The sequence below is a fragment of the Hemicordylus capensis genome, chromosome 1 (genome assembly GCF_027244095.1).
Source record: "Hemicordylus capensis ecotype Gifberg chromosome 1, rHemCap1.1.pri, whole genome shotgun sequence".
Taxonomy (NCBI): Eukaryota; Metazoa; Chordata; class Lepidosauria; order Squamata; family Cordylidae; genus Hemicordylus; species Hemicordylus capensis.
The window spans coordinates 55,559,945-55,585,671 of record NC_069657.1 but is presented as its reverse complement, the minus strand read 5'-3'; the positions used below and the strand labels follow the sequence as shown (position 1 = coordinate 55,585,671).

The 25,727-nt window shown below is 42.6% G+C and overlaps 1 protein-coding gene across 2 annotated transcripts in view; it reads right to left on the bottom strand.

Annotated features, from left to right (window-relative positions):
* Nucleotides 1-9,047: 9,047 nt before the first annotated feature.
* The window catches only part of EGLN3 (egl-9 family hypoxia inducible factor 3), a 48,095-nt gene continuing 31,415 nt past the window's right edge, over nucleotides 9,048-25,727 (bottom strand). For both annotated transcript variants that reach the window (XM_053286864.1, XM_053286865.1), the window contains exons 2-5: nucleotides 18,162-18,281; nucleotides 15,748-15,884; nucleotides 13,049-13,122; nucleotides 9,048-10,945 (exon numbers count right to left, since the gene is read on the bottom strand). In XM_053286864.1, coding sequence (XP_053142839.1) covers nucleotides 10,908-10,945; nucleotides 13,049-13,122; nucleotides 15,748-15,884; nucleotides 18,162-18,281 — 369 coding nt within the window. In that variant the 3' untranslated portion in view covers nucleotides 9,048-10,907. The remainder of the gene's footprint in view (nucleotides 10,946-13,048; nucleotides 13,123-15,747; nucleotides 15,885-18,161; nucleotides 18,282-25,727) is intronic.

Here is a 25,727-nt window from a genome sequence, read left to right as displayed (position 1 = left end):
AGGTTGATGCTCTCAATCCTTAATCACAATCCGCACATAGATTCTTCCAGAGGCAACATATCGCCACAGCAGCACTGAGACAAACCAGTCAGTCGCTCATCTCTCACTCCCCTCCAGAGAAATCAGACTCCACTGTGTAAAAACCCCTTGGCTAGGATCAAGGACCAAAGTCTCTTATCTCTTAGCTGTACTGGGAGGATTTACCTCTGTGGGAGTCCAGCAGAGGAATCGAATAAGATGTTGGCATTAACTAAGGTTGTCAGCATGGGAGAATTGCTACTCTGAGATCTTTAGTTCAGCTGCTATAGTATTTCTTATAAGTCTCTATCCCCCGACCCCTTCTTTAAAAGAAGTCTTGTTCTGTCTTTTCTCAGTGTTTTTACCAGGGAGTAGGGAAAAGCATTCTGTACCCCAGGAGTGTACAACTCAAATTACTCTGCGGGTCATTTTTATTTTTCAGACTGTGTTGCCTGAGGAGGTGGACCGGCTGCTTGGAAGGCTGAGGCCTACCACGTGCATCCTCAACCCTTGCCCTTCATGGCTGGTGAAGGCTTCTAGGGAGGGACTGGGTCCATGGGTGCCAGGGGTGGTTAATGCCTCTCTAGAGCAAGGGATGGTGCCCCCTCACCTAAAAGAGGCAGTCATTAGGCCTCTCCTACAAAAGCTCTCATTGGACCCAGATGACAAATAACGTTTGACCAGTTTCAAACTTCCCCTTCTTGGGCAAGGTGTTGGAGAGTGTTGTGGGGTCTCAGCTCCAAGCAGACCTGGATGAATCTGATTACTTAGATCCTTTACAGTCTGGCTTCTGATCTGGATATGGGATGGAAACTGCCTTGGTCACCCTGGTGGATGATGACCTTCTGAGGAAGTGTTACTTTGTTGATCCTCCTGGATCTCTCAGTGGCTTTTGATACCATCAACCATGGCATCCTTCTGGGATGTCTCTCTGGGTTGGGACTTGGGGGCATGGTTATCCACTCCTACCTGGAGGGTTGTACTCAGAAGGTGGTGCTGGGGGGGTTACTTACTCCACCCCTTGGCCTTTGAGGTATCACAGGGATCTATTCTGTCCCCCATGAGGTATCTACATGAAACCACTGGGAGAGATCATCCGTGAGTTTGGGCTGTGGTGCCATCAATATGCTGATGACACCCAGCTCTACCTATCTTTTAAGTCAGCAGACACCAGGGAGGCAGTGGATGCTCTGAACCTGGGCTTGGAGGCTGTTATGGATTGGATGGGAGCAAACAAGCTGAAACTTAATCCAGAAAAGACTGATGTGCTCTGGCCTGGTAGAACTGATCATCCGAGTAATGAGGTAAATCTGGTCTTGGATGGAGTCACACTCCCTCTGAAAGACCAAGTCCGCAGCTTGGGGGTGCTTCTGGACCCAACACTGTCCTTGGAGGCACAGGTGGCGGTGGTGTGCAGAAGTGCCTTTTACCAGCTACTGTTGGCACGCCAGCTGTGAACCTACTTGGAGAAGTCTGACCTGAGTGACCTTAGTCACTCATGCTTTGGTAACATCCAGATTGGACTACTGCAATGCACTCTACATGGGGCTACCCTTGAAGATGGTTAGGAAGCTTCAGTTGGTTCAGAATGCTGCTGCAAAGATGTTTGTGGGCACAAATCACTTTATGAGTGTCACACCCATCTTGCAGCAGCTTCATTGGTTACCAGTCCGCTTCCAGGCTAGAGTCAAGGTGCTGGTCTTGACCTTTAACGCCCTACATGGCTTGGGGCCGGAGTACCTGTCAGACCACATTCACCCATATGAGCCTGACAGGGCCCCTCCGCTCGTCATCTCAGGCCCTGCTCTTGGCCCCACCACTAACAGAGATCTGGTTATCAGGGACAGGGCCTTTTTGGTTGTGGTCCCTCAGCTTTGGAACACCCTTCCTGAAGAGCTTCACCATGCTCCCTCCCTCAGTGTTTTAAAAAAACAACTAAAAACACATCTTTTAAAAGAGGCTTTTTAATGCTCTATCTTTGATTATATCTGGTAGGTTCTTTTGTTTTTATAATTTTTAGCTTTTAAAATAACTTTTCATTTGAAACTTAATTCTGAATTGTGGTTTTAGCCTGACTTTTAACTTTACTTAATTTAATTTTATTAGTTTTATTTTACATTGTATCTAAATTATTTTATGTTGTATTTTTTTTTGTGAGCCACCACAAAAAAGGGGTGGGGTCGAAACATTTTAAATAAATAATAAATAAAATAAACATTTTCTGTCAGGTGTGCCAGACATTAAGGTGTCACAAGACTCTGTTTTTGCTGAAACAAAACTATTTTGTTTCAGCCATGTGACTGTCTGATTATTCGATTGTTCAATAAACATGCCCCAAACTAGTGAAAAGGGCTATTATGATGAAAACATTCTCCCACCCCACCCACTGATGGGTAGATCTTTGATATTCCACAAAGAGGAAGGCCTTAAGGGAGTGCAGGTCTGCACTACTCAAACCTTCTGGCTTAGTTCCGTAGGATTTTAACTATTTTGGAAAATATTAAGTTTTACTAGAGTTCACTGGCTGACATCCAGACTAATGTTGTGGTGATGCATCCACATTTTTAGTTGTACAACAGGTGAAGAGTAATTTTCAATAAACATTTTTTGCAGACACTGTGTCCCCCAAGGCTTCCTCGGCTCTCAGGAACATAGTTTCAAGAGGCATGGGCAGTTGCAGAGGATTGTAAAAAATAAAATAAAAATAAAAATCCACAATTGTAAAAACAAAACAAAACACCCCTCTGTTGCACAACAGAAAACGCTGGCACATCAACATAGTGCTAGTCTGAAGGTCAGACACTGTGTGACTGGCATTCTCTAATCTTATTCCTGTAGTGAAAAAGACCAGAAAAACGTGAAACAAGTTTAATGTTAAGATGTTTGGTTAGGAAACTTGGTCAGAATTTACAGAAAAGGCGTACTATAGGTAACTGGTGTGGAGCTGTTCTAAATTGTAATTTTAATGGGAAATGATCGGCCTTGTTTAGAACCTGATTGGAGAGCATTTACCCACATTGACAAGGATGGCTTCCTCTACCTCTATGTCAAAAGGTCTTCCCTGAATGTTTACAGAGTATCTTGATCAGACACCATCTTAAGAAAATGGAAACCTTTACAATGGAGGAATTCATGTTTAAATACTGTATTTACCCAAATACAAGATGACTGAATTTAAGACACGCCCCTTAAAAAATAGAGGTTAATTTTTTTAAAAAAAAAGGTTAAATACAGGTTATACCCTTATTTACCCAAAAGGAAGAGGACTCTGAATTTCAGATGACCCTGATGTCTAACATGAAAGGCAGCGGGGCGCTAGGAAAATCACCAAAGCCATAAAGATTGCCTTAGGTCCACTTCATATAGTTGAACAGCCTCCATGTGATCCCTAACAGCTACACCCAGTACAGTGATTCCACAGAAATATGTTGACATGCTTCCACTGTCTACACAATTTGGAGTCATTGAGATTACAGAAATAGGAGGGGGAAATGCAGATATGATTCATTTATGAAAAATGATGTAGTGTCCAAAAAGTAGCAAGATAAAGGTGTGGTGTTTTGTTCAACTCAAACAGAATTAGTCATAAATCAACAATCAGAAAATGATTTTCAAAAATGTGGGGCAATACTGGCATTTTGAGGATACTGTAGATATCTAGAGAAATAACACAAAGAGAAACTATTAAGAAATAACACACACACACCCCCCATTGGTACCTTTGAGTTGTCTCTCAACCCAAGTCCCAGCCACAATGGTCCGTGGTAACTACTGAATGACATGCATGTGCAACAAAAATTTCTAGCACTGTAAATCCAGGGATGCCCTCATCTGCTTCAGGCTTGTCAGTAAACACAACACCGAGAAGAATTATGGAGCCAGTACAGAATATGGCATGACCCAGTGTTTTTATTGACTCCTGCAACACTTTATATCATTCCACAATTTTTTTTTAAATAACATGAACACAAAATGTGGGTTGGATGATAAAATACCACAGCGTGTTTCAGTATCCATCCCACTGGCCAGTAAGGATGACCAGCATGCAGCCTGGCAAAAGTTATGCCCAAAATTCACTCCCAGAGAGATTGTTGGGGAGCAAGTTACAAAAGAAGTAAAAAGATATTTGCCAGCAAATAGATGCAGTTTCAGTACAAGCAGTATTTGAATCAATTATGTTGTGAACAATAATACCAATACTATCTAATGAACAGGGATGGAATAAGACACTAGTGTGAGATGCAAGAACAAGGATGGCATTTCTGGGACTACATTGGAACCAAGGAAAATCTGAAAGAAAACAGAGGTTAATCGCAAGCCTTTACACACATCAAGTCTCCAAGTACGCATCCAGGTTGAAAAGCAAAAATGATCTTTTCGTATAATACAGCACAATCTTATCCATGTTTACTCAGAAACCCTATTGAGTGCAATTGGGCTTTTCCCCAACTAAGTGTGCATAGAACTGCCCTTTAACATTTTTGAATATCTATCTATCTATCTCTGAAAAGCAGTTGGTCTTCTTGCCCAACATGCATTACATATTGTTTTGAACACTGACTTTGTAGGCTGTATTTAATATGCAAATAAATATTTGGAAATGTTTACTAGAATGCATTATTTTAATTGATATACTCAGTAGATATATCAATACAGGCTGCATTCCTATACACCATTACTAGGGAGTAAGTACAATTAAATTCAATAGGACTTGCTTCTAAGTGAACATACTTAGGATTGTGTGGTTGAGCCTTAATTGCAGATAAAGGTTGGTTTCCAGCTAATCGGTGGGGATTAACAGTCTCACTGTCATAAGGCTACCAAGCAGCATTTTCCCTTGTGCCAAATTTGATAAAAAAGCAATTTAAGTATGGGGTTCCCTTCCAGATTTCATTGAATATCAGCAGATGGTTTGCATTCCAGCTAAGATGAAACAGTAAGAGCCAAAGGCAACCAAAGCTGAAAGTGATCAGATGAAACGAATGTGAAAACACACTTTAAAACTGGATCTTCTTAAACAATATTGATGAAATTGTTTATTTAAAAGCCTTTGACTGGTTATTGTAACATTCTGTACTCCAAAATTCCAAATTTGCTGAAAAAGAAAATATTAAAGTGGGTCTTCCCTTGTAATGATCGTTTTTAATCATATAATGATTATGTTTAAAAGAAACAGTGCCTTTCAACCAGTATCTTCAAAAAGGCATACTTTGATAATAGGTGTGCATTTAAATTGAAACAATTATCAGCCAATTATTAATTAGAAATCTTTCATGAGATGACAGTCCTAGCAATTATACTTTTAAGAATTCATTAACAGTTTCCATACATTTCTACCCCAGTCCAGCTTGGAAATCTTCCCACAAAAGCTGACAGGCACATGCATTTTTCTTGCTTGATTGGGAACCATAAGCAGAAATTGGATGCACATCTCAATATGCATCTAAGTGAGGATATATTCTGTCTGCCTTGCATTGCTTTGAAAAGGATGCCCACTTTAATGTGTATTGAAATGTGCATCCATATCCTCTTTTTTCACACAACTAGTTATGTGGTAGCATCTTGTTTACATGTCACTAGGGTGTACATATGCTCCGTGGAGTTAAATGACAAAGGCACACCATTGGGAAGTGTGGTGGTTCTAGCAATTTCATTCTGTTTCTCATAACATCAAGTCTATCTGCCAGCCCAGCCAGTTGACACACATCATGTGACTTCTCATTTGCCTGCTGTGGAAACTGAAAGCAAGAGCTATGCTTGCAGAGCTTTCCTAACCATACCTGACAATGAAAGCCCTGCACATGTGTAAGCTCTGGGTCATGGCAAAAACACACAAGTCAGACACTTTGGAAAGTATCATCTCAGGTCTTGGCAAGAAGGTCATTGCTAGGGTGCGCTCCATGGCTACGTTTATTTTTGTACCATTGACTTCAAGGCTCTTAAGCAAATCAACACTTCCTGCATTGATCCAAACATTTAAATGGATTTATCACAATTTCCAAATAGGCTACCTACATACTGCACACTATTTCATTCTCGGGGCTTTTGAAATTGGCCTCTAAGCCATTCAAAACACTTTATTCTTTAAAAAATATATATTCTGGAAGATTCCATATATTTTTTATACATATAATTCAATATAATATTCAAATAATACTTCACCATTCCTACAACCATAGCCCTGAAGTGTTTCTCCTGAGAAGCATACCTGCTTTTCAAGTTTTGAGATGCTTAGGGGTTAAAAGGTATGAATAGAGAGGAGTTTGCTTATCAGTGAGAGGTGCAGACAGTGGCTGACATGATACGTAAGCCCTATGTAGGCAGAAGGGCTTGTAGTGCTTCTGCTGCTGCAGAGCAGAAGCAGCGGCAAGGCTGGAGAAATCAGATGGTAGCACTGGAATTATCATTTTTCTTCCGGTTGGAGTGAATCGGAGAAAAGAGCAGTAATGCTTTTAATGCAACTATACCTGTATTTACCCAAATACAAGACTCTGAATTTAAGATAAGCCCCTTTAAAAAAAAGAAGAGGTCAAATACTGGTTGTACCTATCTTTACCCAAAAGGAAAAGGACTCTGAATTTAAGATGACCCCCTAATTTCTAACTGGGGGTGGGGGGCACTAGTCTTAGATTCAGGTAAATACAGTATCACTCAATCTCTCCAGCCTTGCCTTTGCTTCTAAGTACAGAGCAATTGCACTGAAAACCCTACCATCTATGTAAGGCTTAGGTATTATGCCAGCCAAAAATTTTATAAGACTGGGGAGGGCATAGCATGCCCTTACATAGGGCAGTATTACACAGATACACATTTAGCATAGCTCTTCAGGTGCTTAGCAAGTCACTCTGGCCAGTCATAGGCAATTGCTAAAGGGGCAGCACTGCTTTCTTCATTTTGACTTGTGACTATACTAAATCAGGAAGACAAAAAATGATTCATTGCCAACAGTTCCTCTATACAGGGGTGCAGCGTCCACCAGTACAACCTCGTTCAAAAATTAGTACATGATTCTATTGTGTGCTTCTAATCGGTATCCCAACACATGTACACACTGAAAATCAGATGCAGGTCTTAACACATATTGGTATACATGGGTTTGTGGGATTTTTAAAAATACATATAGGGAAAATGTGTCTTAATTTTTTTATATACATATTGAGAATGTTTTATACGTATAGGGAAAATGTGCCCATGAATGTTCCCCTATTTCAACCCAATGACTGAAACACAAGTGTCGTCCTTCAGTTTATATTTACTGATGGTGCTGACAGCTGGTGAGGCAGGCCTTAATTGTTCCTGTAGTTTCTGCTACGTTTCCTAAGGAAACCTAAAATGCACCACAGACCTCTGTGATCCCAAATGCCCCTGAGCAATGGCTGATATGTCCCACAGTGTAACACAATTGGTGTAAACCCACCTGCACTATGGGGCTCTAAATCCTCCAGCACCACTGCTGCCCAAGGACTGGCTCTTGTGCAATCAATTGCACTACTAATTACTCATACTACTGACTCTTGTGCAATCACATGTTGTGCACTGCTTCTATCATTCCCACTGGAAGTAGTGCTCTGTGTGCTGGAGGCAGCAGTACTGGTTCTGTGAGGCACTAAATCACCCAGTGACATACAGCAGTGTCACTAGGTGATTTAGAGACCCACAGTGATGCAGGCAGGTCTGCACCACCCACATTACACTGCGGGACATTTCAGCCAAAATGAACTAAACTGCCTGCTGGAGAATCTTCTCTGTACCTTTTTCTATACTTGGGGATAAGACAACTTGGGAACCTTGCCATGAAGAAGTAGGCATAAATAGACCTATGGTGCAGCGGCCACTATCTTTTCTTTTTCAGTTTATACCCTCATCCTCTGTGTATTTCTAATATATAATCCTGCTAGTGCGGGCATACTAGTGTAGCATACTCATGCTACAGTTCCTTTCCAATTGATGCAAGTCATTTAGGTGTTTTCCACTAGAAAACAAAGTTTTACCATTCTCTAGCACAAATGGAATGAATCTGTGCCTGTGCCTTATCTACAGAAGTCAAGTTTGAGCTGATTGCCTCTTCCCAAAATGCAGCAGCTTTATATCTTGGTCACATGGCAGTTTCATCAAAATGTGTAAAAGCATGTGATAGGAACATAGGAAACTGCCATATACTGAGTCAGACCATTGGTCTATCTAGCTCAATATCGCCTTCACAGACTGGCAGCGGCTTCTCCAAGGTTGCAGGCAGGAATCTCTCTCAACCCTATCTTGGAGAAGCCAGGGAGGGAACTTGAAACCTTCTGCTCTTCCCAGAGCGGCTTCATCCCCTGAGGGGAATATCTTGCAGTGCTCACACGTTAGTCTCCCATTCATATGCAACCAGGGCAGACCCTGCTTAGCTATGGGGACAAGTCATGCTTGCTACCACAAGACCAACTCTCCTCTCCTAGACCAGTTCTCCTCTCCTGAGACCAGCTCTCCTCTCTCATGTGATCACACATGAAACTTTAAGGGAAAGGTTGAGAGGAAATTGAGTCACCCAACAGCATCTTAAAATTCAGATTTGAGATGCAGACAGCAACATTCTGTTCTGAAAGCAACAGCCGCCATTCATAAAACTGTAAAATATTATTGCCTTTACATCTCGTGTTTCAAAGTGGCTGAAATAGTCTCAAACAGATATGGGCTAAGACCGGACACTGCCTACATATCAGTCTTGTTCACTGGCTCAAGTTCTGAGGACAGCAGAGAAACCAGCGAGAGGGGACAGATACCTCAAAAAATTCTTCTGTGCCCAACACATTTCAAGGATAAACAAAAGCCCTTGAAAAAGGAGTAATTCCAAACACATTGGGCAGATAAAGGTATTTTAAAGGTGTATACTCTTGTTTATTTTCTATTCAGTGCCTCCCTCCCAAAAGCCCCCTATTTCTCTATTGGTCGAGTTTTCTGGAAGCAGCTTGCTTGTCCATGAGTTATGCTTACAATAACAGTCATTCCTTTTTTACCTACATAAAGAATATCATGAAAGTAGATTTGCATAGAAAAGAAAAATGGAAATGGCCAGAGTCTATTAAACATACAGAAAGGAAATAGAAAATATTTTGCAAATATTCTGCAAATATATGCACGTGGAAGAACAAAGCAGGTACTCCAAATACAATGTTCACAACATTGCTATAGATATCAATGAAAAGAGTAATTTCACACACACAGGTTGCTTACATTACATATTTTGGTGAAAAGTATTAACATTTTTGCAGAACCACCACTGTATTCTTAACCATGATCCATGCTAAGTGCTGAGCATCAAACTTTCTACTGGAGAAAATAGAAAAGTTGCTCATTAAAGGGTTTTGTTGTTGTTGAAGTGTCACCAGGATAAGAAAGAATGTGCTTGATCATTATTAGTCCTCCTCTGTACAACTCATGGCTCAAAGGCAGAAAGGGGAATATTTATTTACTATAATAAACCACCTGGGATTAAGTCATTTTTTTCACTCACATCAAACATGCACAAAAATAAAACTACACAAACATCTGACTTGCAGTAGGGCTCTGACTCAGCAGCACAGAGACTAAGAACCCTGTTTTGAGCCATTTTCACTGTGTATCTAGTTGCAGGATTATGTTTTACACTGTTGTGTGGGTGTGATCTTGGTATATCCCATCTGAACTTTTTCTTCTTTTTTTTGCGCTGGCACAACAAATCTTAGGATTCAGCTGTTAAGGCTGCAATGCTAAACACACGTTCTCATGGATTCAAAACAACAGTGATAAAGTTTAAGATCCAATTGTACAATCGTAGCCTCGTAAATGCTGATGAGAAATTTAATCACAGATTTGAGCCGATTTGCATTTCTTGTTCCATAATTGACCACAGTACATTTGCCAGTCCAACAAACATACACGGGACTATTAAAGTTTCTTTTTTGTCATACAAAATGGGACTGGTGGAAGATCAGTGTTAATAAAGCTCGTCTAGATGCATTCTTGGCATAAATGCATTTAGTTTGTCATCAACCTGTTCCAAAAAGTATACAAATTTCAGAGGGAATTGAAGGGATGGGATGCTTCATAAAACAACGTTTAAAAAAAAATGAAAATCATACACAGATCCATCACACTTCTGATTCAGAAATAAAATGTTTTTCAAAAAGCAGTGGACAGCTGTACAACTGCCTCCACCTCTGTCCTGGGGCTCTAAAAGGCAAAGCAATGGAACGAGTGCTGCTGCTTGACTTTAGCAACATGGATAAAATCCCGGCAATTTTATGGCAAGTGGGAGGCTTATCCTGTTTAGAAATTAATGGTATAGGGCAGTTAAGCCAATAATCTGTGCAGCAAAGTGACTAGGCAGCCTATCAAAGGCCCCACATTGAGCATAACAAAGTTGGCTCTTGACAAATATATAGTTCCGTTTTACATTTCTGATTGCTTGTGTTGCCCATCTGCAGTCTGCCATACAAGATCCTTTGTAAAGCTCCTTTCCATTGAACTAGAAAATCTAAATAAAGTGCAAATAATACTCAGGTTTCCTCAACTATTTCAAATGCTTAGTAGTTTTATTACCAGTATTGCCAAAGGCCAGTTGGTCTTGACATTAGCAGGAGGCTTGGTGATGTTCTTCACTTTCTAAAATCCTGGTGGCATTCTTCACTTAAAGGCAAGTAGAAAGTAGGGGTGCTTTTCCCCCAGTCAGATGTGGTAGGCAGCTGCCATAAGTACCATCACTGTAATATGCAAATACTAGACAGTGCCAAAAACACAGTGCATTTCTGCAGGTAAGAAGAGTGTCCAGTAAATCACCAGAAACAGACCGTGTTGTCTTTGGATCTTATTGCTTGCAAAAGAGAGTCCAAAATAATCAGTACAAAAGAACCGCATTGGAAAACCACTGCTCAGTCTTCATTGAGAACAGCTTCTGTCTTTCCTGCATCTATAATGAAAAATTGAGGACCCAATTACAGTACAGAAAACATTCTGACAGAATGACAGAAGACAGCAGGCCTAAACAATGTGCATCTATAAAGGCTCCTTTCCCTTGAGGGAATGCTGATGTCCTGAACGTCAATTTGCTCTTGATTTCAATGAGGGGCCCCATTCAGATCCCCCTCAAAATGCTACAGGTTCTAGATGCCACCTAAGAACAAGGGGCTACAAGGGTTGTTGTTCTTTTAGTAGGCTAGGCAATATGCTGACACAAATTTCATATCTAATTGCATAGTTAATATGTGTGGATACCTCAAGGATATTTAATCTGTTCTAGTTATCCAGGGTCTAGTCTCCAGCTGACATGAAGCAGGGACAAGTTTGTAAAGTTCATCATCAGCATTTTTATTCTGCCTTTCTCCAAAGGGCTCCTGGCAATATAGACAGCCCCCCATCTTTTCTCCTCACAACAATTTAGGCTGAGAATCAGTGGCCACTCCAAGTATTTAATTTAATTTATTTATTTATTACATTTTATATCCCGCTCTTCCTCCAAGGAGCCCAGAGCGGTGTGTTACATACTTAGGTTTCTCCTCACAACAACCCTGTGAAGTAGGTTAGGCTGAGAGAGACGTGACTGGCCCAGAGTCACCCAGCTAGTATCATGGCTGAATGGGGATTTGAACTCGGGTCTCCCCAGTCCTAGTCCAGCATTCTAACCACTACACTATGCTGGCTCAAGTTATATAATATAATTTAGCTGGCTAAGTTTTGTGGCTGAGCTGGATCTGAGCTTACTCTCTGTAGACTAAGTCAAACACTTTAATTATTAAGCCAAAACCTGTTCTTCCAAGTTATCTCAACTAGTTTCTTAACAACATATAAACTGGAAGGGGTTCAGAGGAGGGCAACAAATATGGCAAGGGGTTTAGAAGCCATCCTGTGAAGAACAGCTAACGGAGTGGTGTACCTCTGAGACTAAGCAGGGTTAAGATAGCCATCTTTTAAATATCTGCTGCCACATAGGAGGAGGAGTGGACTGTCTGCCCTCTGCAGTGGTGGGCTTTCAAAGGTTTTCAAACAGAGATCTGTAGCAGTTTTCTGTATTGATCAGCGGGCTGAACTAGACGACCTTCCAGGTCCCTTCTAATTCTAAGATCCTATGACTCCATTAAGGGTTAACCATCAGCCTCTCAAATGCTAAACTTACAAAGAATACTCTGCTTGGATCCCCAGAACATATGACTGTCTCCCTAGCAATGTTCACTAACCCTCCACTTCCTTGGAGAATGCCGTCAGGTCTTCTTTAGCCACACATTCCTTAGAGGTCTTTCACACAACCTCATGGCTACTGCTGGGACTGCTGTGGGGATGGCAGGAACTCGCCTGCCTTCCCCGGCAGATGAGCAGCTGCTGCCTTCCCCTCCACTGTGCTGCGTGCCCACACAAGCAGCAAGTGGTGACCGCAATAGCTGGGAGTAGGAGGACTTCCCACATCCCAGGTTGCCCTGGGGCACAAGTGCGGCTGCTCCTTCGCCCCAGCTTGCTGCCAAAAATGGCGGCAGGCCAGGGGGAAGCTGTTTAACCCAGCGGCGATTACCCAGACAATAGCTGGCTGACGTTAAGTGAACCACAGGTTTGCTTAACCTCGGTTAAACACTGGGTTAAAAACTCAGGCTTAGCACGGGGGCTGCCCTGGCCTGGGCTAGGCTGCACGTGTGAACAACCTCAATGAATGCAAAGAGGGAACATGGGAGTGTGGCTGCGGCACGTTCCTTGCAATGTGTACTTTGGACTTCAATTATAGAGACCCCTTTAAAGACAAGCCTCCAAACAAGAGAACTCTGGGCACATTGTGTGCATGCTTCCCTTTGTGAAGACACAAAGACTGTGGAGAGGTTGCTGCAGGGGGATCCATGTGCGGTAAATATGTGCCGTTCTGAATGCAAGCTGCTACACATTCAGCTGAGAAACCTATTTCCACAGGTAGCGCTTGAATGCACTGGGTCAGTCCATAGATGTGTGCCTCATTAATTCTCTGGGGCCTGTGATATCACAAGATGGTGCATGGCAGTGATACAAATTTGATATAATATGTAAGTGATCATACCAACTAAATTCCTGAATTTCTTTTTGGCTTCTGCTCTTTCTTCCGCATCAAAATACCATACAGTCATGGCATATCTGCAAAGGAGAAGAAATTGATTTACATCTCTGAATGCTATCCTACTGAGGGCAGAACACTAGACTTTTCCCTCTTACATCAGAAAAACAAAACAAAACCCAGCAACCCAAGTAACCGTGATTTACGGCTGCATTTGAAATATATTACTCAGCAACTAAATTGGTCAGCAGGTGACAGTCTAGGCATGCACATCATAAATGTTTATCTGCACACAAAACACACAGATATAAACAAGTGGGAAAACAGAGCTGTTTTTTCTGCCTTCATCACTGTCCAGTTCCAGACACTGCCAGAGATACACAGAGATAGCACATAACAAGTTACCTTCAGTTATCTCTGCAAGGTATTGCTTGGCATTATTTTGAGGCCTGAAGGCAGCTGACTACAGCTGCTTGGTACACTGTCTCAAGCACACAATTCAAGGCACCAGGTTTTACTTGTGCGTTGTGTGAACATGTTGCCAGAAAGAGCCTTGTAGAAATCTTTACATGTACCCAAATGAGAGTGAAAGGAGCCACAGAGATAGCAGCAATCACAGTGGTAGCAGTACATGTCAAGGGGATCTAAGGCTTGACTCCACAATCCAGTAGTTCAAGCCCCTTTCGTGGTTTGTAGTGACCCACTGATTTATACGGCAAGCCACAACCACAAATGGTACCAGTCTCTTCACTGGCTTCCTCACTTCTCATCTTCACTTGTACTTGCATTCAAACATCTTCATGGTCTAGCTCCTCTATAGCTATCTTCTCTTCTTTCTCTATATGCTCCTCTCAGACCTTTTGCTCTCTAGGTACCAATCTTGTTTAGGCTAAGCTTGCCCTATTTGCCCTTATTCCTTTTATGATGATAAATATTTATATTCCACTTTTCCACAAAAGTTCCCAAAGTGGTTTACAAAGATATAAATAAATAAATAAAATCACCACTTCAAAAAAGGTGCCTCTTTGCTCAGTTAGCGACTTTCCCCATGCAGCTCCTTGTCACTAGAATGCCTTCCATCTGACAGCCAACTCTCTTCTGTTTTTACATTCAAGCATTTTCTTAAAATACAGCTCTTCATCTTTACTTCACCCTATTGACCCTATCTCCCTTTTACTTTTACTTGATCTTCCCATTCTCTCTAATGTGCCTTATTTTTTACTTTTAAATACATATGTAACACCATTCCAAAGAATGAGAGGCAGGTCCCTCCCTGCCCTAATGAGCTTACAATCAACACAAGCAAAACAACAGAGGAAAGGGAGAGAAATGAAGAAAGGGGTAAGCAGAGGGAGAATATGCAAGTAGTTACATGAATGTATAGTTCTTATAGAAGGACAATGAATGCATCATGCCAAAGGCTTCACGGAAGAGGTGGGTTTTAAGAAGAGATCTGAAGAAAGCAAGAAACGAGACATCAAGCACATGTTCTGGGAGACTGTTCAGGGGCTCCACATAAGAGGCACCAAACGGGGGGAAGTGGAGACCTTTGAGGGAGTAGAAAGCCTTTAGTCAGTTATGGGATGGTAGACCGGGAGAAGCAAAAGCCACAGGCAGGAATATAGCAAAATATGACATCTATATTGTTAAGTTTGTCCTCCTAAGGGGAGGACTTGTGTTTTGTTTAATTCTTCTGTAGCACCTAGAAATTTAAGGTGATAGATAGATAGGATAGGATGGAGCAGTTTTTCTGGGGCTGTATCCAAAGGCTCTACCATGACACTGCTTGTTTGCATTGTTCAGTTCCTCTTTCTCTACCTTGACTAGGACCTGGGTTGGTCACAAACACTTCCCAGCTTGTCGGGGGGGGGGGGGGCTCTTTGAACAAGGCTGGGCAACATGTTCAGCTTCCAGAGTCACAACAGAAGCATATGTTAAGTCAGCAGGCCACAATTAATTTGCATAATCTTTTACACAAAGCTATGCATATGCCTATCATTTGCATGAGAACAGGAAATGCCAGTCAGTAGCTGGGCGATGCAGCACCATCATTCTGTATTAGCTTTACTTTGAGTTTTTAACCTTAAATGTGAAAGGTCATGAGTTATTTACACAAATGTACCAAATGTCATCAGAAAATGTACGTTAAAAAAAAGTTAATGGATCAAAACTGCCCTTACAACATCAGTTCCATAAGTACACCCTCACTCATCCTAGGCTATGCATTTGCTCCAACTCACTTCAAGACAATTCCTTATTTAAAACACAGTGCAATGCAACCAGATTTAGCATTCAGGTAAGCATGAAATCCACCTTCCATTTCTGCAAACAAATGAAATTAGCTTATACTGAGCCAGCCTATTGGTCCGTTCTAGTTTACTTTGGCAAAAGCCTTCCAAGGCCTCAGACACTAAACTGGAGATGCTGGAAAATGTATTATGAAACCATCGTTCTTATAAATCAGACATAAGAGTGGTTGTTTCATAATACATGATATATGCTGGATTGAATAAGGTTATTTATTTGAGGATTTAGACTCTATTTGGGGTTCATTATGTATCACTGTTATCATTTGGGAACCTTAATAAGATTTTTACTAGCATATATAGATTATGGAAAATGAACATAGAACCTCAATGGTCTACTTACTACTAAGCAACAGGCCATTTCTTAGGACACGCATAAACAAAACCACTTTTGCTTACCTTGTTGCATAGGAAGGTTGCACTTCATGTGGGTTCCTTCGATCTGACCAGAAAAAGAGTAATCTGTCAAATATGGGTTCAACATCAGCGACATAGGACTTTCCCTCAGGGAATATTCGTAGAATCCCCCCATGCAGCTTAAAAGAAAAGAGAGAAGGGGAAAGAAAAGAACAGTGTTCAGTTTACACGTTTATAAGATCTTTAACAAGTATATCCTAAAATGCCTTGTTTTTTCTTTTTAAAGGACAAGAAATAGGGCAGAAGGGAAGATTTAATGTAAAGTGAAAGCAAAAATATTACTGGAACTGTCGGAAATACACTGAAAAAGCAGCTCTCAGCACTGACAATCTCTCTCTCTCTGGTACCATTAGTAGAGTCAGATGGAAATAATGATTGACTGTCAATGGGATAAATACAGAATTGTTTCTCAAAGAACAGCTGTATTTGGGGACATGACAGATACTAGAAGTGTAAAAGACTGTATAAAGAGCTTTTTCTGATGTAACAAGAATACTACTATAGTTCCTACTTGCTTTCTTTTTATATGCCTCTTATTGTTTATGAACTTAAAACTTCACTTGCTGTATTGCAGCAATTGTGCTTAATAATTATTTGCATCTTTCATAAAAATCAATGAACTAATAATGGGGCGGAATGTTCCTTTTGCCAAGTTTTCATAGCTTGATGATGCTCCTCAAAGAAGTGAAGATTATCCACAGTAGGTCTCGAGGAGGAGAGATGGTCTTGTGGTAGCAAGCATGAATTGTCCCCTTTGCTAAGCAAGGTCTGCCCTGGTTTACATTTGAATGGGAGACTATATGTGTGAGCACCATAAGATATTCCCCTTAGGGGATGGGGCCGCTCTAGGAAGAGCATCTGCCTGTTTGCATGCAGAAGGTTCCAAGTTCCTTCCCTGGCTTCTCCAAGATAGGGCTGAGAGAGATTCCTGCCTGCAACTTTGAAGAAGCCACTGCCAGTCTGGGTAGACAATACTGAGCTAGATGGACCAATGGTCTGACTCACTATATGGCAGCTTCCTATGTTCCCGTGTTCCACAGTATACTTCCATGTGCGCTACAGCATATAATGGCTGACATCCTGTCTAATGCAACATCAGCACACCATGCTGTCGAAGACTTCCAGAGCTCTGCAGTGTGGAGCGTGTGGGTTGGGGCAGGCAATTTCCACCACTCTCTGCTTCTCCCAGAAATGCCCTGTGCCCTCCCGAAATTATGTCCCTGAGCAGCCCTCAGGGAGGGGTTTTTTTGGAAGGTTCGGAGCATTCCTGAGGAAATCAGTGCAGTAAAAACCTCCCATTGAACAGTTTTTAAAAGGTAATAGTTATAATGCTGTTTGTATTATACAGTTACACTGCAGGCAAAAGAGTTCAACAGAGAAGTGCAACCAATTATGATTCCTTGATTAATGTTGCTGTTTGATATATATGTTTGTCATAGTCATGTTTTACATGCTAAAGTACACACTTAAAAATTCAATTGGCCCTGTTGATATAGAAGATTATATGTTAAAATGAACCCTCCTGAAGGCAAAAACCAATTTTATTTATGTAGATAGTGTAGTAACATACTGAAAGGGATGGTATGCCTCTTCCCTTCCCTACTGCAAGACTGCGTTCTGATGGACCCATTAAAATTGGATGCTTAAGCTTTACTTGGCATCCACAAAGACCAGACATGACTTATTAATTGTAAATTGGTCTCTCTCTAGCGTCAGGGCTTTGGAAAGCTATGTTTTGGACAGACAGCAACCCTAAGGACATTCCTTTAGATGTCTTATAGCAAACTGTTCCAAAGTTCAAAACAGGTACATTACGAAATATATCGCTTTTTATTAGGTTAAGGCATGGGGAGGGAAGGTTTAGATGCAAACAAATAAAAATGTCTGTTGCCTTTTTAGACCAACCCCCACCATAAAGCACAACTGTTTTAACATTCTATTAAAGGCGGTTTTGTGGTGCTTAGTTCAAAGGACGAGAGCACTATAAACCATCCTGCCGTTCTTTATTTAATCTGCTTCAGCTGTCAGAATCCATTCATTTCTTTGTGGATGTCATTTGTTTTCAGCAGGCTAAAACTTTCATTATCCATTTCTTTAAACAACAACCATGCCAGCAACCCAGAACATCTGAACAACCACCTGCCTTCCATGACAGGGTGTCAAGTGGAAAGAAAGAGACTGTAACAAGGAAACAAAACTGTAGCTTCAAATTCCCAATGTACTTACTATAAACTGCTATTATATATCCAGCAGCAATGATCTTGTGATCTAAGCAACTCCACAACATCCGGATAAATACGAAGTGCAAGAAAACAGCTGAATGTATAAGACAAGCGGTTTCTGGGGCAGCCTGTCAGAATCTGTGTATCCACCTCACAATGTCATGACCTACCTACCTTTGAGTCCCAGTTCTTATTCAGGTAGTAAATACATGTGATACAGCGTCCATCACCGTTCGGGTTGTCTACATGACGCACATAACCAGTTCCATTCCCAGGGTAGCAGGCTACCATAGCCTAAGGGATGAAACATAAAAAGAAAGAACACTGGTTAGAGTCTCAGGACTGCCACTGGATTTCTATTTGCTCTTTGGGGGGACAATTAAAAATACAGTGATAAGTTTTTCATGTTATCCGTAAGTAGATTACATAGAATTATAAAGTTACAATTTTAAAACACTCTAAAATGCAGCAAAGACAGAACAGTAGAGAATACTAAAATCTAGATAAAAGACACAGTAAAACTGAACTCACTCAAAGGTGTGAATGAATAAAAAGGTCTTCACCTACTTCCAAAAGAATAGAAGGTTCAGCCCAGGAAAGTCTCCTAAAAAGAGTATTCTAGATTCGAGGCACCATGATCAAGAAGGGTCAACAGCCATTTCACTTCAGATGGCAGGGGTTTTTACATAAGGGTATCTTCAGGGGTGGAGCCACCATTGCACAAGAGTGTGTGTACAAAGGACCCAGGTAGCCATGTTTAGGAGCCATGACTGGTGCCCCAGCCACACACCCTGCATCTGACGTAAGACGCAGGGGGCGTGGTCAAGTTAGCAAATGGGTCTGTGTACCCTGTTTGCAAGTAAATTTCAGCCAGTGCCGTGTTTGGAGTGTGGCCAGGAAAGCCTCTCCCTGCTCGTAAAACAAGGACACACAAGACAAGGAGAGAAAAATTGAGTCACGTGGCTCTGTTTTTGAAAGGCTTCAGCCAGCGCTGGGTTCCCAGCCTGGCCGGGAACGTGTCTCCCTGCTTTTGCAAACAGGGAGAGACGCTCCCGGCCACGCTGCGAATGTGGCGCCGGCTGAAATTTACTTGCAAATGGGACACACAGCCCCCTTTGCTAATAAAAACATAATGTCTGATGTCAGACGCAGGGGATGTGGCTGGGCTGGCGGGGGCCACCAGCAGCGAGCTGGATAGGGCCACTGTCGTCCTCACTCTGCCCTTGGGCCTCTGACACGGATCTAAATAACTGGGGAAGTTCACATAGGAAGAGGCCATCCTGGAACTCTTTTAGTCCCAAGCCACTAAGCACTTTAAAGATTAAAAGTAACTAGGCCCAGAAAGGGACCAAGAGCCAGTACATTTGTAAACTGGCAATTGATGTATATCCCAGTTAATAGCTTAGCTGCCATATTTTGCAACTGCAATGTACAAACTGACACCAACTTGACGGGCAGGCCCACACTCATGTTAGGGACTTGCCAGGGCTGCTACACAATTTGAAGGGCAGCTCCAATGGTGTAGCACAATGAGGCTGCAGCAGAATGACTTAAAACTGCTTTCAGACAATTGTGCAGTGCTCCAAAGAAGTGCTGCTTATGTGTCTGCCCAGACATGGTTTTAGGTTGTTCCGCAGCAGCCTCATCATGCTACACTGCTAGGGCTATTTTTCAAGGTGTGCAGCAGCCCTGCTTGGTCCTTAACAGCAACCTAGGGCTACCAATCATGTTGGTCATTGGCTAACACACCACACAATATTCCATCTGCCTAGTAATGGAGCATTCGTGCAGTTGTGCAAGAGTGCTCTGCACAAAATGCAACAATTGCAAGGGTGGGGTTGTGGAATTGGAAATAATGGCCCTCTTATCACACAACTGTGTCTGTGAAATTGTTGGTGTCATGTGCAGCAACGCTCTTGCACAATTGTGCGGATGCTGCTCCATTGCTACAGCGCAGGGGTGCACAACTCAAAACGTCCCAGTGGGCTGGAAACAACCCATGACTTAACCTGGGGGGGGGGGGCATGGTAAGTTTCCAGCATATGAATTGTGACATTTAAAAAAACATTAATAAAAGTGAGGGGAGAGAGGGATGGTGTCAGTGGGCTCTGGCCCAGGGGCAGGGGATCTCTGGTCTCAAGGAGCCAAATGCACTGAGCTGCTGTTGCTGTTGCTGCTTGTCAGAACAGGCCGAGAGCTCTTCATGCCTTCTGTTGTGGTGGCAGAATATTCCTATCTGAGGGCAAAAAGGTCCCTGTGGGACGGATGTGGCCCCCAAGCTTTATGTTGTACAGGCCTGCTATAGAGACTTAATGTTGTGTGATATTTCATCTATTGCCTTTAAGGGCAACTCTTAAGTCACTTTCTGGTCCATTCCAGCCTGACTGTGGCTCTAGGGGCCAATCTAGACTAAAAAGGTTCAACCGGCCACCAATCTAGGCTACAAAACATAGGTAGTAAACCACCACCACCACCACACACACACCCCGGACATTTCCCTTTTCCCCAGAAAAAGTGACTGCCATTGCAAACATTCGTTTGAATTTTTGTGGGAAGGGAAGAAAGTATGGGCAATCTTAAACAGAGAATTGGCTGAGCAGGAAAATGATTAAGCACACCACGGTCTCCCCACTGCCTCTAAGTTGCATAACATTTCCTCCTGCAGTGCCTTGTGTGTGTGAGTGTGTGTGCAGGGTGGGGGCGGGGTCCTCTGTGTTAGTTGCATTTGCATGCAATATCTAATACATCTAATTGCATGCAACATCTAGATTGGCTCTAGATTCTTTAATCAAAGGGCAAGCTCCACTAGGAAGATCTCCTGCACAAACCACATTGAAATGAAAAGCAGTGGTGACAAAGCACCTCTACAGGTCACTTTTGTTTCATCAGGGATTGCACAGGAGAGCTTCCCTAACATAGGAAACTGCCATATACTGAGTCAGACCACTGGTGTATCTAGCTCAGTATTGTCTTCACAGACTGGCAGTGGCTTCTCCAAGGTTGCAGGCAGGAATCTCTGCAACCCGATCACCCTATCGCTCTCTTTAAAAAGAAAAAAGTCCCTTTCCATTTATGGGAAACAAGGTGGCGCTTATACCATCAAGTACTACCACTTAATGCGGCTAAGCCATGGCTCCCAGAGGACCAGCAAGAGTGCCCTAAAATCACCTGCAAACAGAAAGCTAGTGAGCTAGGCAAAACATTCAGAGAAACCCACTCACATTTCTTAAAAGAGTGTGTGGTAGCCAAAAGAGTGTGGCAGGGAGTAAGCAAGCTGTTAGAGTGGCCTGATTTGGAAAAACAGACTTGGGAAGAACTAACCTCGGGTTTGAGCAATAGAACCTCCTTTCAAGGTCCCAGAAAGAAACCTTCAAGGAAACGGGACGGAACGGGTGCCCCCATACTAGGGAATTGGAACGTTCCCCTTCTTGTAATCAGGTTGGTAAACTTGTATGTCATTTATGCAATGCTCGTGCATAGGAATAGGGAGGGAAGACGCGACCAAGAGGTTCACGCAAATGAGACAGTAAATCTCTTCTGGAAAAGTTTGTATGGTTATGTGCAAAAAGACAAGAGTATCTCTTCTAAACAGCAATGGGACAAATTGTGGAAATGGACGTCGGACGTAACCCCCCGGATTACCTGATGTGCCTTGTAATCCCCCACCCCCGAGTTACAGTACTACCTGCATATACTTCATAACTTGTGTGTTTCCAAATTCTTGTGTGTAAATCTTTGTAGATATATCATGTACAAACAACCACTTTGTATATAATTGTGCTTTGGCAACGTACTGTATGCTTTGGTAGTTTGTTGGTTCAATAAAAAAATTCTTGTCCTATCTTGGAGAAGCCAGGGAGGGAACTTGAAACCTTCTTTCTGCTCTTCCCAGAGCGGCTTCATCCCGAGGGAATATCTTGCAGTGCTCACACATCAAGTCTCCCATTCATATGCAACCAGGGCAGACCCTGCTTAGCTATGGGGACAAGTCATGCTTGCTCCCACAAGACCAGCTCTCCTCTCCCTAGAGCAGAGCATTTCAATGAAAGTTTGCCTGAGTATGAATAGCCTCAGTTCATGCTTCCTTACTAAAAACAGGCTGTACTCTCTTGATGCTCTATATAATATTCATTTTTATTTTCATTATCTGTCTTGGAGTTTGCCAAAGGATCATCCCTAATTTGAGAATATCACTTCTCCACAGATTATTATGGATGTCACTTATTTCAGCAACTATAATGCCAGATGTTCTCTCCTTTACCCCTGTTTTTAAGAAGTGCTCAGCAATCCCGTTTCTCTCCCTCAGGATGCTTTATCTCTGATGCCTGGAGGGGAGTTCAACTCCACTGCCTCAGGTCCCAGCTCCTCGGCTCAGATATGCAAATCTCTCACACACCGCCTGCATGGGACTGTACGTGTCTGCTGTCAGGGACTGAGCCACACAATTAACCAAACACTTTGCAGAATCGTACTTCGTGTTCAGAACATTTTCAGACCTGCCAAAGTAGTCATTAACTCTTGTTTTGTTTAGTTCATCTAAAAACCAAATAGGAAAGAACCCCAAGAACCACAAGGTACAACTGAAGGTGACTAAGAAGAATGCACGTTTCACAGTGGGGCAGGGGAGGGGAGGGAGGAGGGAAGGTTCTTCCTTAAAGCACGTACTTATTTAGGTTTTTTATGACCAGAAAGATATTAGGGACCTAAGGCTGCCATTCCTGGCAATTGTAATCATCCCCAGGAATCACTGGCTAGGGCCTTCAAATCGAAGGTGTTGGTAGCAGCAAGAACATATCCCCACCTCAGCTATCCTTGTGGGGAAAGGGCAGCGCTGCCACTGCTCACCTGGGAGCCCCTGGTGATTACTAGCTCTTGCGCCAACCTGGTGAGGAGGTTGCTCTTGTGGCAGCAAGCATGAATTGCCCTCTTTGCTAAGCAAAGGGGTCCACCCTGGTTTGCATTTGAATGCGAGACTAAATGGGAGACAATGGGATACTCCCCTTAGGGCAGGGGTGGGGAACCTTGGCCCTCCAGCTGTTTTTGAACTACAACTCCCACCATCCCCAGCCACAATAATTGTGGCTGGGGATGATGATGGGAGCTGTAGTTCAAAAACAGCTGGAGGGCCAAGGTTCCACACTTCTGCCTTAGGGGATGGGGCTGCTCTGGGAAGAGCAGAAGGTTCCAAGTTCCCTCCCTGGCTTCTCCAAAATAGGGCTGAGAGAGAGACTCCTGCCTGCAACCTTGGAGAAGCTGCTGCCAGTCTGTGTAGACAATACTGAGCTAGATGGACCAGTGGTCTGACTCAGTAGAAGGCAGCTTCCTATATTCCTATAAAGGCATAGCCCATGTGCAACACAGTCTTGCCCTCTAAGACACTGCAACAAACCCGCTCCACACTAGATAATGGGCTTGTTCACATGATCAAGTTCAGGATAGGAGAAGTGCCCAGCCAGGGTAAGAGAGCCATGTATGCTCCCAGTCAGCAGTCACGTGTTTGCAAAGAGCAAGCTAGAAGGAGGGAAGAGTGATCGTGTGGGAGCTGGCTTTTCATTCACCCTCAATAAAATGTTGGGGACAGGATGTGGATGGGCTGCACTCATCCTATCCAGCTCCTGGCTCCCACATGATCACTCTCTCCTCTTCCTACCTTGATCTTTGCAAACATGATCGCCAATGGTGAGCATGGACAGCTGTCCTATCCTGGTTGGGTGCTCCTCTGATCCTGTTTGGGGTCATGAGAATAGCCCTAGTTTAGATAGATAGGAAGACTGACTGACTGAAGTTTGGCAATGGGATAAATGAACAAAGCACTACCTAAATCATTGATAAGAATCAAGAATCATAAGATCAAGAATAATTGTCTTGACTCTTATAGCTCTGCCCAGAAATATATTACTGGATTCACACTGTAAACTTTTTGGAGTTGCAAATTTCCCTTCATTTCCTCCTTCCTTCCCTCCCTCCAAATAAAACCCCCATGACAATTCAGATAGGCTCCTATCTCCAGTTCTACTAGAACTCACTGAAAAGTGTTCATAATACAAAAATAAACAGCCTTTTTGATTTTTTAATGTTATTTGTTCTGAACACCTATACATGAATAAGTAACTCAAATACCTAAAATTCTACAACTTAAAGAGAAAGTAAACTGGTTTTCAAAAGAAGTGAGAAAGAATACTGAGATAGAATACCTACAGTTGTTCTTGGAGGCAGAGTTCTCAAGTAGCAGGGATTCCCAGATGTTGTTGACTACTACTCCCATAATCAACCCCCAGCGGCCATTTCAGCTGAGGATGTTGGGAGCTGTAGTCAACAAGATATGGAAATTTCTGTTACAATGAACACTGCTTGGAGAGTAATACCTGAGGAGACAGTGAGTCCACTTCTTCACAATCTCCTCCACCATTCCTTCTACATTCCATTAGTGAAACCCACCAATACCCACATGTTCCTGCACATGTTCAAAGCTCAACAGATGTTTGGCACTGTAAAAACAGATCGTGCCAACTATGTGTTGGAAGAGGAATTTGTGCCACCTTAAAAGCTGACTACACAGACCATCTGTAGGTGAATGCACTTGGAGATCTAAGCCAGGAAGGATCTAATTCTACTGCAGCCACCACCATCATTATTGTGTGGGCCTCTGGATGTGAGGCTGTTAATCCTGCACAGCAACCTGAAAGGTGACCCACATGTGGAAACCTGTCTTGTGCTTGAACTGCTCTTGCTGGAAGAATACTGCGTATGCAAATACCACGTATGCAAAATTTATATTCTTTTTTAAGCAGATGCTTCAAATGCTGCCAAAGTTAAGTACTTTAAAGTCCCACTGATGCTTAATGTTTAATTCTCATGGTTATTTTCAGTTTTTACTACAAATTCTCAATTAATCGATGCTTATGGTATCACAACTCCAGAAACTGAATGTTTTCTGTAGAGACACTATTCCAAGTGGCTTTTAGAATTATCTATATTAAAATTGGGGATTTAGCACTTTTAAAAGCATTTATATTTGATTGATTGATTTAGAGATTTAATATACCGTCCAATCCACAGATTCAGGGTGGTGTACAAAGCAAGAACCAGCATCTGAGACAAACAAACAAAAAACTTTAAATTAAAGGGTAAACCCCTGGCAGAAAAGAAATGTCTTTAATAAGGATTTAAAGACTGAAAGGGAGGAGGCAGAACAAACTGGGGGGTGGGAGTTCCAGAGTAGGGGGGCAGCAACAGAGAAAGCTCTTCCACGGGCCCTAGTACCATGAACATCTCTGAGACCAGCGACCGGAAGAGGGTCAACCTGAGAAGATCTCACAGTACAGGACAGGACAGGCCAGGAGAGGCAGTCCTGAAGCTAAACCGGCACTAAGCCCTCAAGGGTTTTAAAGGTAAGAACCAGCCCTTAGAATTTGACGCAGAAGCAAACAGGTAACCAGTGCAGTGACTGCAGAAGAGGTGTCATACCATCATATCTTCTAGCACCCATAAGCAGGTGGGCCACCGCATTCTGGACCAACTGAAGCTTCCGGGTAGTCTTCAAACACAACTTCAGGTATAGTGCATTACAGTAATCCAAACGAGAGATTATGAGGGCATGAGTTACCATTGCCAGGGCCTGCCGGCGAGATAGGAGAACCAACCGAAGCTGGGCAAAGGCACCTCTGGCCACGGCCTCCACCTGCTGCTCAAGCAGGAGCCGTGAGTCCAGGAGGACCCCAAGTTGCAGACCACCTCCTT